General features: G+C 39.0%; 2 protein-coding genes across 2 annotated transcripts in view; both read left to right on the top strand.

The window, feature by feature from the left end:
* Positions 1–10,949, top strand: part of map4k6 (mitogen-activated protein kinase kinase kinase kinase 6) — a 32,497-nt gene extending 21,548 nt beyond the window's left edge. The window contains exons 18-32 of the mRNA XM_084386704.1: positions 35–335; positions 2,168–2,286; positions 2,426–2,467; positions 2,558–2,642; positions 6,426–6,505; positions 6,781–6,841; positions 6,942–7,065; positions 8,374–8,432; positions 8,519–8,622; positions 8,706–8,880; positions 9,042–9,110; positions 9,867–9,953; positions 10,030–10,100; positions 10,190–10,245; positions 10,329–10,949. Coding sequence (XP_084242830.1) covers positions 35–335; positions 2,168–2,286; positions 2,426–2,467; positions 2,558–2,642; positions 6,426–6,505; positions 6,781–6,841; positions 6,942–7,065; positions 8,374–8,432; positions 8,519–8,622; positions 8,706–8,880; positions 9,042–9,110; positions 9,867–9,953; positions 10,030–10,100; positions 10,190–10,245; positions 10,329–10,416 — 1,521 coding nt within the window. The 3' untranslated portion in view covers positions 10,417–10,949. The remainder of the gene's footprint in view (positions 1–34; positions 336–2,167; positions 2,287–2,425; positions 2,468–2,557; positions 2,643–6,425; positions 6,506–6,780; positions 6,842–6,941; positions 7,066–8,373; positions 8,433–8,518; positions 8,623–8,705; positions 8,881–9,041; positions 9,111–9,866; positions 9,954–10,029; positions 10,101–10,189; positions 10,246–10,328) is intronic.
* A 456-nt stretch (positions 10,950–11,405) lies between these two features.
* Positions 11,406–13,149, top strand: LOC311277460 (protein EOLA1). The gene is made up of 2 exons (XM_084387770.1): positions 11,406–11,833; positions 11,988–13,149. Exons 1-2 carry the CDS (start codon positions 11,575–11,577, stop codon positions 12,212–12,214), a joined length of 486 nt encoding a protein of 161 aa, XP_084243896.1. The 5' UTR covers positions 11,406–11,574; the 3' UTR covers positions 12,215–13,149.
* The last annotated feature ends 186 nt before the right edge of the window (positions 13,150–13,335 follow it).

The raw sequence follows: 13,335 nt of genomic DNA, 5'->3' as shown, positions 1-13,335 counted from the left end.
AGAATAACATAACTCGTGTCTGTTTAATCCACAGCACTCACTGGATGAAGAGGATAAATATGGGACTGTGAAGAGAGTGGTCTCTTCTCCCCCACCTGTCAATCAAGAGAAATTATCTCCCGCTCTCTGTTCCCTCTCCTCGCCTCTCATTGGCTCCACCCCTCTGAAGAACCCCTCCCCTGACACTAACCCTGCCGTACTCAGCGAATCAGCTTTGCTGATTGGTTCAACGCTGTCTGACCTGTCACTCCTCACGAACTCCTCCCTCTTCACAGACTCCTCCTTCCTCAGTCATTCCACCAGTCTGGGTTCCCTCTGTTCAACACCAACTGAAGGTAAGATAAGTCAATTCAAAGAGTATGTACATATGACCACACTTTGTTCACACAGAACGCATTTTTCCATTCCACTGCGCTACTTTTCCATTATTTTTCTATGGAAACACGCGCTAGACGGACGTGTTTGACCATTGCGCTCGCGGCATTTGCAGCATATTAGCCGTTGTAAAAATGTCGGGTCAGAGGTCACTCTTCCGCCTGAAAACTAGACTCGCATACGACCATTAATGGAAGCCAGTGATTATAGTTTATAGAGTCATAAAGATGGATATTTTTCGAACAAAGTCGCATCGCTTCGCTTCAGAAGGCCTTTATAACCCCCCTGGAGCCGTATGGATTTCTTTTATGATGAATTAATGCTTTTTTTGGGCTTCAAAATCTCAGTTACCATTCACTCCCATTATAAAGCTTGGAAGAGCCAGTATATTTTTTTATATAACTCCAATTGTGTTTGGTTGAAAGAAGAAAGTCACATACACCTAGGATGGCTTGAGTTTGAGTCAATTATGGGATAATATTTGGGTGAACTAACCCTTTAAGGCCCCAATATACTAACGGCAAAGTCTTTTTCGTTCTTTTCTTAGGGCTAAATACGTGCACAGCGATATACTGTTAGCGAACATTTAGATTAATATGTAAATACCGAATGTGCTGCGCAATTTTTTTTCAATAAAATAAACACATCAAACATGACAGCGGTGAGAAAACAGTAGTTAAGAAAGCATCTGAGTTTCTACTATAAAGTAGCTCCCCAATGTGTTCACGTTTTTACTCGTCTGACCTCGATGTACTGATCAGAAGAAACAAACCGGAGAAGATTTCCACGTCAAAGAAGGCGGAGCCTCAGAACCACACCTACATATTAAGTAATCGCTACGGACCAATGGTAGTTCGTTCCTTTTCTGAAAAGTTTGCTATGACAAGCCAATTGAAACTCCCAAAACAAACTCCGAATGAATGTTGCTTTGGCCTAATTTTGTTCGAAATGACATCACAGTTTCGTCTTCGATTTCGCTTGAAGTATATCAGGGTCTTTAAAACCACTCACAACACCTACAGAAACACACTTGAAGGCCCACTGAAGTGCCTTGGAATGCGCAGCTTTGTATGATGCGTTGACGTAATTTCCACTGAAACAGGAAGCTAAGCCGGGACATATTGAATTGCTCTTCCGCCCCCTTTTCAAATAGCCAATAGTGTTTAGTTTACCTCACAGACTGCAATGCGTATGCAAAACCGAGTGCTGATGATACGTTGGATTCAATAGAGGTGTGAATCAATTCTAGCCATTTCATTCTTATCCAACCTACAGTTGGAAAACGGAATAAAACTCGAGCGTTTGAGCAACCGAACAAATCTCCAACCCCTTTTGTTCTGTGACGTGTCAACAGTCGCTTTGGTCACATGGTATTTATATCATAGGGGGCGGGACGCTTTAGATTCTAGAGAGCATTTGATTGGACAGAAGTTGTGATGAGAAGCTGAAGTCCGCGGTGATGTCATTAAAATCCTAATCCATTTTAGCGGAAGTGAGAGACTGTAAGTTCAGACTGTATATCTCCTAAATGTGAATTTTGTCATTGTTTTGGAACACACCAGCTTATTCATAACCTTAAGGCTTACATATTCATACTAAAAGCTAATTGCTTGATTTCAGGGGGCCTTTAAAACCACTCACATTGGCAACTGCATAGCACTTACAGGGTTTGAAACTACAGCCTTTTTGGTTTTCATCCCAGATCTTGAAGCATCAGGCCACACATAGTTTATGGAACACAAATAATAACAGCATTAAAGCCAAACACTGATGCAGCCGCTGTGTTGAACAGGTTTGATAGCAGAGAGCTCTGTCGCTCCAGACCCAGGAGGACCCAGGAATAATTTCCCCCCACCTGACCCCCCTCTCTCCCCAGAATGGAGCACTCTCAGGAGGAAACCAGACGACGCAGTAAGTAGATCAAGAGGCTCATAACAAAACATTAAGAAAATATTACACAGGTCAACTTGATGAAAATCTGTGGAAATGTCTATACATTGCCAACATTTCATTGGTCTCTCACACTTTATTCTGTTTTCATTGATTCCAGGCAGCCGTTGTCCATGGACTGCCACCTACACCACAAGTACACGTAAGTACAGAGAATCATGTGCTTCTAATTCAATTGCACATTTTAATTTCATTCGTATTGCTCTGTAATGAATTATAAATTGTCTTCCAGATGGGGGCCTGCTTCTCCAAAGTATTCAACGGCTGTCCATTAAAGACTCACTGTGCTGTTACATGGGTTCTGCCAAAGACCAGAGGTAAGACCAGAGTTAGCAGTAATTATTTATACATCACAATAGGGAAGAAAAGAAAATTGCAACTTTCGTTTCATGGTGACTTGAAATCATTTTTATTACAGGTTTAGTTTTAGTAATTTTATCCCTGGTTTCACAGACATAGCTTAGTTATAGGGATACAACAAGGCATAGTTCACACCAAAATGAACATTTTGTCATAATTTACTCACCCTCAAGTTGTTCCAAACCTGTATGAGTTTCTTTCTTCTGCTGAACACAAAAGAAGATATTTTGAAGAATGTTGGTAATCAAACAGTTGATGGACCCCATTGACTTCCATAGTGGGAAAAAAAAATACTGTGGAAGTCGATGGCTACTGTCAACTGTCTGGTTACCAACATTCTTCAAAATATCTTCTTTTGTGTTCAACAGAAGAAAGAAACTCATACAGGTTTGGAACAACTTGAGGGTGAGTAAATGATGACAAAATGTTCATTTTGGTGTGAACTACCACTTTAATCCAGACTAAAATGCATGGTTGAGCTGAAAGCAACTGATATATCTTAAAATATGTCAGTGCCATTGTTTTGTCCCAAGATGCACACCAGTAATGTTTTTTTCTAAGGAACATTTATAAAAGCGACATAAATGTCCTTATTAAACTAAGGCCTAATCCTGGCTTAGTCTAAGCCCTGTCTGTGAAACCAAGTCTAAGCACTTAAAATTAAATTTAGGTCCAATTGTGATCCAATCTTGATGTCCAGTTCTGATTTGTTGACTATATCGGATTTTTTGATGACTTTCTTTCAGAGGCGGCCTTACCTATGTTTCACCCGTTTCAATTGAAACGGGCCCCGCCCTCCAAGGGGGCCCCCAACAGAACAGGAAAATCCCATTCATTTTCCCCCTAGGATATTGATTTTCAGACATAATATCTAAAGTGGTCTCCAACACGTCGCTCGCGAGAGTAGCTCGTGGCCTGATTGGAGGTAGCTCGCCAAGGGCCGTTCAATATCGCGTCTTTTGCACGCTCAAGTTCGTTATTTCAAATAATTGAAGCGACGCGCTCATTTTTTCCAGGCGCAACGAGTCAATATGAAGGATGGGGGTGCACCCAAAAGACGGGTGTTTTTTTCTTCTCCGTAAATAAATCTTCTAGCAGAGCTACAGCAAGCGTTTTTCGGTGGTGGAAATCCATTAGCTATTAAAACTTCTTTGTCGTTGTGGAGAGCGCATAGCAACGACAGACGCCACGGGAAATCGGACCGAATTTTACTATTAATAATAAAAGATGAGCTAATGTGCATTGTAAATGTCAGTATTTTGTCTTTTTTGAATCATTCTTTTTATAAAAATGATTTAAAGGCTGAAATATACAAGGTTTTTATAAAAAACTTTTTTGTCAAAACTTTATTTGAACTTGTAGGCTACATGTTAGTAGCCAGATAACATGTTGCAAGACACTCCTTTCAAATTTGGCCATCATTTTTAATGTTACTATTTTAATGTTTATGTAAACAAAAAGTGCATATTGATGGTAAGTTTATTTGTTATTTGCTGGTTTTCGACATAAAACTTGGTGAATTGATTTTATTGTGTAGTATTAGTACTTTTTGAACAGGATTATGTGATAACCATGCTCATTTTGGTCACTATAATCATGAAATTACATTTTCATACCATTTCATCTCTAGTTATGATGCACTATAAAATCAACAATAATTATGTGTTTTTACAGTATAATATTTTTTTTTTTATATGTCAATTAAGGGTGACATATATAGGCCTACAATAACTCTTTTAGGTCTAAAACAGTTAGCATAGTTGTTAATATGAGAGTTATGAGACATTATTTAAGAGATTTAATTATTGCATTAGCCTAGCTCTCGCCTCTCGGCCACTTTCATTTTTAAAAAGTAGCTCTCAAATGAAAAAAAGGTTGGAGACCCCTAAAAACCATCCAAGTTAGATTGACCACGAATTACGAGGTAGTGAAACGAAAGTTTCTGCTCCTATAAAAGCCACAAAGTATAAAAATCAACCTTGTTATTTGCGATCTTCTGGAGAAATACTACACTACCCATAATTCTAAGCAAAACACTGACGTCTCTGATTGGTCGAACTCGAGTTGCGCCGCGGTTACCATGGCGACGTTTACCGCCCCCGCGAACGGTGATCTGAAGTACCCGTATTTTCCGCACTATAAGGCGCACCGGATTATAAGGCGCACCTTCAATGAATGGCCTATTTTAGAACTGTTTTCATATATAGGGCGCACCGGATTATAAGGCGCATATAGAATAGAAAAAACTGCAGTCAAATGTTTGACTGGGTTTGCGTTATGCAGTGGTCACCAACCTTTTCAAGCCTAGTAAGATCACATCCAAAGTCCAAATGTAAACCAAGATACCTTGTTTATACTCGACGCGTCCGCATGAGCGCGAAGTTAATAAAAAAAATAATATCCGTCTGCTCAGGCAGATTCGGTTTAACAGCGCGCGCGCCTCTGAATCCGAAGATGCATGACTTTGAGCCGAATCTGCCCGAGCAGACGGATATTAGTAGTACATCTCATCACACCGGCACCCAGTTTGCGCGTCTAAATCAGTTGTATGGTCTGGTGTCTAAAACAAAACAGTTGCGTCAAGTATAAATGCCTCGTCTGTTTGGGGAGTTGCGCGCGCAGTCAGCGGAGGCTCGCGCTCCGGTGTCAGGCGAAAGTATAAACAAGGTTTAAGTCAGCGGTTGTTTAACAGACGTTAACATAAGGCGCCAGATAAGGCGCTCCGGATTATAAGGCGCACTGTCGTTTTTTGAAAAAAATAAAGGCTTTTAAGTGCGCCTTATAGTGCGGAAAATACGGTAAATAAATACCGGTAGTTTGTGTGTTTATACTTGCCTTTTTTCCGTAAGGTTAAAACGTTTTTTTTTTGTTTTTTTTTGAGCAGGGAAATAATTTGAATAGGAAATTAAACGTACATATGCCAGTGGTGCCTGTTCATGAAGCTGAAAGTGCGCGTAATAAAATAATATGATGCAAACCAACAAGAATCCTTGCCTTTTCTGCTCTATTATGTTTACATTTTATGTGGGCAGGGCAGGGCCCCATATTAGTTTTTGAAACGGGCCCCCAGATGCTTAAGGCCGCCCCTGCTTTCTTTTAAACGTGACCCACATCCGATATCTGCATTTACATGGCGAAACAACCCAAGGTAAACTTACTGACCTGGAAAAGCTTAGGCCAAAAAGGAAGTAAAAATGGTGCGATTTGCAATGGCATGATGGTTTTGCTTTCCACACCATCTTTAAAGGTCAGCAAAACTTTGGGTTGAGCCTTCATCCTCCATTCCGCCATTGAAAAGAGTCATGTGATCACGGTTGGTGGAGTTGATGTCATTCGCCACCATAAATTTTGCAACAAACGACTCACATTAACTGATTACATGCCAGATGCAAATGCACGAATCTGATTCATATCAGATTTTATTTCACATATGAATGAGGCCTGAAACCGATCTGAGAATATCGGAATGTGCTTACACGTTCATGGGTCATATCCGATCTGTGCCACATGGTAGGAAACAAATTGGGTCACTTGAACCATGCAATGGGAAACTTGGGAAGGCAACATTTCTAATTTTGAAATTTAATTTTACGTTTTTTGTCGAATACTTTTATTTGAGCTTCATTTAAATGATCAAAAACATTTTTAATAGATTTAGCTAACGATAACAACACAGTTTCAGTCAAGACAGTGTAAAAACATACTTGTGAAGGTTTCTGTCTGTTAATATTTACCCATAGATCAATACCTTATGCTGGGTGCTGAGGAGGGCATCTACACCCTCAACCTCAATGAGCTCCATGAGGACAGCATGGAGAAGGTAGATTATCTTTATTTACTCAGTTAACTTGAAGATGCTTAAATTGTTTCCAACTTAGAGTAAAAAATATTTAAGAAAGAAAAAGCTCAAAATAAGGCAGTCACACTGTGAGATATAAAGGCACCATTACAAGACATAAAAGATACAAAGTTGCATAATACTATAAAGTTATCTTTTTATTTAATTATTTTAATTCTGAGGTGGAAACAAGCTTCCATAATTTACTAGAGCAAATATCCCATGGAAAAGTATGTAATATTTTGTTTCTTTTCAAGTTGCTTGCTCAGAGGTGCAGTTGGTTGTACGTGATGAACAACGTTCTTATGTCCGTCTCAGGTATGTCCAGCGTTATTAATATGACCTTATTCAATCTACCATAAAGATATGATGTCTTCATTAATTGTCTGTCTGGTTCCCTGCTCTCCTCTGTCCACAGGAAAGTCCTCACAGTTGACTTCTCATAGTCTGCCGGCACTTTTTGAGTACCGCAGAAACATGCAGCGTAGACAAGGACATCTGGCCATTAACGCACACCGCTTGAGCACAAAGATAATCGCAAGGTTTGTCACAGATCGGTCAATCTATCCGTGAATGCTTAAGACCGTATGATGTTCGTTCATGAGGTTACATGAGTTATTATGATGCACAATTATTGGTCGAAACAGACACACTGGGTGAAGACTAAAAACCTAAAATGCTAATTTTACAGATGTAATATTTAAACTTCTTCCTTCAGTTGGTCTGGTCTTACAATAAGATTTAAATAATATAATAACTGTTTATTTAAAATTTTGACATAATTATAAACAAAACAAAAATATATATATATATACAGTGGGCCCTATTTTAACAATCTGAAACGCAAGTATCAAGCGCGAAACGCAAGTAACTTTGTGGGCGGGTCTTGGGCGCTGTTGCTATTATACCGGCGGGATAAATGACTCTTGCGCCCGACGCAAATCTAAAATGGGTTGGCCTGAAGTAGCTTCATTACTCATAGGTGTGGTTTGGGCGTAACGTGAAATAAACCAATCAGAGCGACATCTTACATTCCCTTTAAGAGCAGGCGTGCTTGTTTCATGGCGGATTGCTATTATAATGGCGGATTTGCCAGGCGCACGCCAGGAGCGGTTCACAACCGAGGAGACCGACGTTCTCGTCAGGGCCGTAAAACACAGAGAAGTGACGTTGGGGATGGAGAAACACACCCAAATTACATACATATATACTTCAAAAGTATATAGCTGCATGAACGTTCAAAAGTGTGTGTGTGGCGTGTATATATATATACTGCCGTTCAGAAGTTTGACGTTTTTGGGTCAGTGAAATAAAACAAAATGTTTTTGAAAGACGTCTCTTCTGCTCACCCAGGCTGCATTTATTTGATCAAAAATACAGTAAAACAGTAATATTGTGAAATATTATCAATCACATGATCCTTGAAATGTTTCTAATATGCTGATTTGGGAATTATTACTGGATTTGAGTGAATTATCAATATTGAAACCAGTGCTGCTTAATTTTTTTTGGAAACCATTTTACTTAGTTTTCAAGGTTCTTTGAGGAAATGAAAGTTCAATAGAACACCATTTATTTGAAATACAAATATTTTGTAACATTATAAGTGTCTTTACTGATCAATTTAATGCGGCTTTTTTGAATATTGACTTTTTAACGTGCATATAGTTTCATTTATTTAAAATAAAATGTATTATATATTTAAGAAATAAGGAAATAAAAAAAATGTAAAGCTTCCCAAGGAACTCCTTACCCCTAACTATTGTCATTGTGCCATTGAGCTAGCCGTTCTCAGTTTTCTCAGACTTTATTCATTTAGGCAGTAATTCTCTTTTTTTTTTTTTCTCCAGGAAGTACGCCATGTCAGTAAAGATCCCAGACACCAAGGGCTGTAGAAGATGCAGCGTGGGTGAGGACCAGTGACCTCTGTAGGAGTGTGTGAATCATTCTCTGGGCATTTCATGCACATCTTAATGTTTCTTTCTCCGCTTCTAGTACGAAACCCGTACACTGACAGCGTCTTTCTGTGTGCCGCTGTGCCATCTGGTTTAATCCTTCTAATGTGGTATGAACCTCTGCAGAAGTTCATGCAGCTCAAGGTGAGAAATGTGAGATAAGAGCGATGCTTGGTAAAAAATATCTGCGCTGTTGCGTAACTTTCCTGTCTCCCTCTTTCTCTCAGCACATTGCTCTCGGTCTGCCGGAGTCCCTGCCCATCTTTGAGCTGCTCGTACAGGAAACGGAAGAGCTGCCACAGGTCTGTGTGGGGGTGAGAAGCCGTCCCAGCCAAAAAGACACCACTGGACAGATGCATTTTGACATCATCCACCTGGATGACACTCCACAAAGTCTGCCAGGTGTGGATACATCAACAATCACACGAAATACTGTGAAGTCAAAACTAAAACTATTTATATAAAGAACCGTTCCAATAAGCTACATGATTTACATTGCCACAATGACATAGAGTGATTGGTAGTGTGTTTTTATGTTTGACTGGAGTTATGTGACTTCACAGATGGTGAGTCTCTGGAGGTCAAGCAAGTGATTCAACTCGACAGGGACACGGTTCTCATCGCACTGGAAAGTAATGGCCTCTAACAAATACTTAATACCCCCTCACACACACACACAAATATCTAAATTAATTTAAACTCAGAAATTCCTCATTTATTTCAGTGCAGTGTCTTGCCCCATAGACTTCCATTCTAAGTGCATTATTGTAAATACGATTGTTGTGCTTTTACAAACCAATAGGGGTGTAACGATACCCTCATGTCACGATTCGATACATATCACGATACTGAACTCACGGTACGATATTATTGCGATACTCCAAGACATATAGTTAAAGGTTAACAAAAAATGAACTGTTGATTCAAATGCTAAATTTGATATTACATTGTGGGTGTAAATGAATAGGCTTGGCCTTAGTGCTGGTAACCCAATGTACAGGACAATGGTGACATCAGAATAAAAATATACATGATTCTGAAGTTGAAAATACAGAATTATTTTAGACGAATATGCTTGCACTCTGTCACTCACTAGATATATTTAAAATAATGTTGGCCACTTTTTACTGGTAACTGGATTGCATTATTATACATTATATTGAACATTATATATAGCAGTTTAATGTAGTACTGACACTAAAACTCTGAAAACTTTTTTCTCACACAGTAATTTTTATTTTGGGTAAACTATACACAATACATATTGTCACTATCCACGATACATATTGTTGCATTTTTGTATTGCGAGATATATATTGTGACACGATATATTGTTACACCCCTACAAACCAATGAACCAAATCCACTGACGGACCATTCTGTTTCAGACGCAGTGAAGGTCGTGAATCTTCAGGCATGTCCGAGCCATCAGAAGTCCTCTGAGCTCGCTTTTGAGTTTTCCATTCAGACGCTGGGTAAGTCCTGTCAAGCTGTAACCATCATGTTTACCTCCTTCTGTTGCATCTGGTGGTAATGTGGCTGTCTTTGAAGTTTGCCTACAGGACAGTGTTCTTGCCTTCTGGAAACATGGTCTGAAAGGAAGGAGTTTACAAACTAATGAGGTAAACCTGACATCTATAACAATGATGGATTCACTGATGTATGAGAAAGGAAGGAAAAAATGTATGAAATATTATGCTTTTTACCTCAGGTTACCCAGGAGATCACAGACAGAAGTCGAGTTTTTCAGGTTTTGGGAACAACTAGGTATGTTTTCACACTGTGGTTGAGCAACATGTTTGGTAATAGGAAAAATGTAATCATTTACTAATAATATAATGTTACCGCAGGGATATTATCTTGCAAAGTACTCCTACGGATGATCCGTCTGCCATGAGCAACCTGTACATACTCACGGGGCATGAAAGCACCTACTGATGGGACTGAGACACTGAGAATGTTCAGCAAAAGCTGGAAACACTACAAAGGTCGATAGTTCTCCACTAAAAGGGTCGTGTCATCAGGCCCGAAAAGCTCCAAGAACAGAGGAAGACATGATGGAGTGATGCACACACAGTTCTCCGGAGCCTTTTAGGACCAGACTCGGGAATTGGAGCTGATTTGGAGGCACGAGGTTCAACCGTGGGAGAAAGTGACCTGTAGACCTACATTAGACCTACACTAGGTTTGAAATAACTTGTGGAACAAGCTGTTATGGGTCGCTGACTAAACGAATGAGATGTTCTGTTTAATGTTAGACAGTTTGGTGTATTCCTTGTTTTGGGAAAACTCAGTTATAATTTCGACATGTTTTGGTGCTGTGGTTCAGAATCATCTTTCATTGGCCAGTAAATCAGTTGTATTGATGGAATTTTGTAAAACTTAAAAGCCATGGAAAATCCACCAGAACCCCAAATTGTGAAATACATTAAATAAAAGTAACCAACAAGAATAAATTGATGAAAACTTGATTTACTGTTGTTGTGTTCTTGTGACTTGCACTGCACTATTTGTGTTTCTTCATGTTAGTTCAGTTGGATAGTTCAACCAAAAATGAAAAATGTGTCATCATTTACTCACCCTAATGTTGTTCCAAATCTATATGAGTTTCTTTCTTCTGTTGAAAACACAAAAAGATATTTTAAAGGATGTTGGTAATCAAACAGTTGATGGTAGCCATTGACTTCCATAGTAGGAAAAAAAACTGGAAGTCACTGGCTACTGACGACTGTTTGATTACCAACATTCTTCAAAATACATGTTTTATGTTAAACAGAAAGAAACTCATACAGGTTTCCAACAACATGAGGGTGAGTAAATAATGACAGAATTTTATTTTTTGGTTGAACTGGAGCGAACTCCCTTTAAGTCCTAGCACTAGTGGGCGCTGTTTCTTTCGTGAGTTCTTTATTTTATAACAGTGTCTCGTCTTTTTTTGAGGCACATTTTAAAAACAGGAAGCGCTTTATCCAGTCGTCCATCAAGTCTTATCCTTATGTCTATTTAATAAAGTACTACTAGTGGGAATGTGCTGTACTTACGACTTACTTAAAACGTGTTATTTGTAGATAAAGAGTTAAATAGCGTATTCTCAAGATGAGTTTAGAGGTGGCTTGCTTGTCATTTCGCCAGCCGTACGCTACCCTTGTGTTGAATGGCGTGAAAACGATAGAAAGCCGCTGGCGGCCCCTGCTGTCAGAGATGCGGAACTGCACCCTAGCCGTTCACATCGCTCAGAAGGACTGGGAAGACGAGGACTGGAGACTCATCCTCACTGAAAGGCTGGGAATGACAACCCAGCAAACGGAGGAACTTCTGATTTCTGGAGACAGGTTTGGACGTGGTGTTATAGCAGGTGAATATTAAATATTAATGCTTCAAGCAAGCATTCTCTAAGTAATACCCTGGTCTAGTCTAGCAACACCCTAGCAACCACGTCATTGTTATTTGCATATGCATTTAGTGACTTTGGGGTTTGTGTGTCTATATAAACCATTGTATATGTGCAGGTCTGGTTGACGTTGGGGAGACATGGCGTTGTCCTGAGGATGTTCCCTGTGAAGAGATGAGAGAGCTGGAGACTGCGGCCTGCTTGACTGAACTCAATGTGAAATACCTTACAAGACTCTCAAACCCGCGTTGGCTCAGTGAACCAATGTATTCCAGGGGCCATAAAGATGTGTGGACGGTACACATCCCAGTTCATCTACTTCCCTCTGCTGCTTCTCATCCGTGATAGTGAACACTGAAACAAAATACACAGTGTTTGGGTCAGTCCTGGTAATCGGTGCCTTTTGGACATCATAAAATTTGACAAATAAAACTGTTTTTAAAATAATTTTTTGTGTGTAATCATGATACGGTGATGTTAAACATTTGAAAAATGTATTTGGTCAAGCTTGGGTACATAAATTTAACCATTTATTAAACAAAATCAATGAAATGGTAGATGAAAAACATCCACCCTGTTAAATTAACAACATTTAAAGTACTTATGACAATTTATGGGAATTGTACATTTTTTTTAGACAACTTATGTCCCTTTAAAACACCAGTTCATAAATGACCAGAAAATATTGTTTGAATTGTACTTACTTTCGCACAGACGCATCATTTTACGTTTTTCATTTTCAGATACAACTGCCTGGAAGGCATTTTTGTTTACTTTTTAAAGTGTTACATTGATACTCCAATAAATTTTCATTGTCACTTAATTATTAATGTTTTTTTTGTGTGCCATTTTTATGAAATTATTGTAAAAACTGTTTAGCAGGGTGGACAAGTGGTATAACAAATGGATGGATGGATAATTTTATCTCTCACAACACTTACTAGTGTTACTTTTGTTTGAACTGGATTTTGATTGGAAACATTACTTTAAATTCACTACTTCTTCCCTGGGCACCGAATCCCAGGAATGACCCATTTGTGTCTGTAGAGTCACTCAAATGTGAGATTTGTAATCCATGTAATGTATGCAAGTTCTATCTTCAATGTTGAATATGAAAACGTGCATTTGTTACACGTGATCAATCATAGATACAGTGTTCATTTATAATGAGGTAGTAAGAATAACAGGGCTCTTGGAATATTAAAATAGAACACAAACGTGTAATCATTTCAGGGGAAATGAGGATTCAACGCTTCAAAAATAAATTCTACATTATGGGAGCATAGTTGTAAGGAGATTTTCTTTGTGTTTTCCCCATTAATTGTGAATAGCTGCTAAGGCAGGATTTGGGATTTGGAGAGGATTTGGATTTGGAGGAAGAATTGTTCCGAGCCAGATGGGTGCTCACCCCTAACTCCCCCAAGATTTTACATTAAATCCTTGAGACGCTTTGCAAACATTACCTC

The sequence above is a fragment of the Rutilus rutilus genome (assembly GCF_951802725.1).
Source record: "Rutilus rutilus genome assembly, chromosome: 18".
NCBI classification, from domain to species: domain Eukaryota; kingdom Metazoa; phylum Chordata; class Actinopteri; order Cypriniformes; family Leuciscidae; genus Rutilus; species Rutilus rutilus.
The sequence above is the reverse complement of the archived record's forward strand: the minus strand, read 5'-3'. Positions and strand labels throughout refer to the sequence as shown.

Bases quoted from the DNA above. Each gene is read 5' to 3' on its own strand.
- LOC311277460 (XM_084387770.1), top strand. From the start codon at position 11,575: ATGAGTTTAGAGGTGGCTTGCTTGTCATTTCGCCAGCCGTACGCTACC. The intron at 11,834-11,987 runs GTGAATATTAAA...GTATATGTGCAG, and splicing joins TGGACGTGGTGTTATAGCAG to GTCTGGTTGACGTTGGGGAG.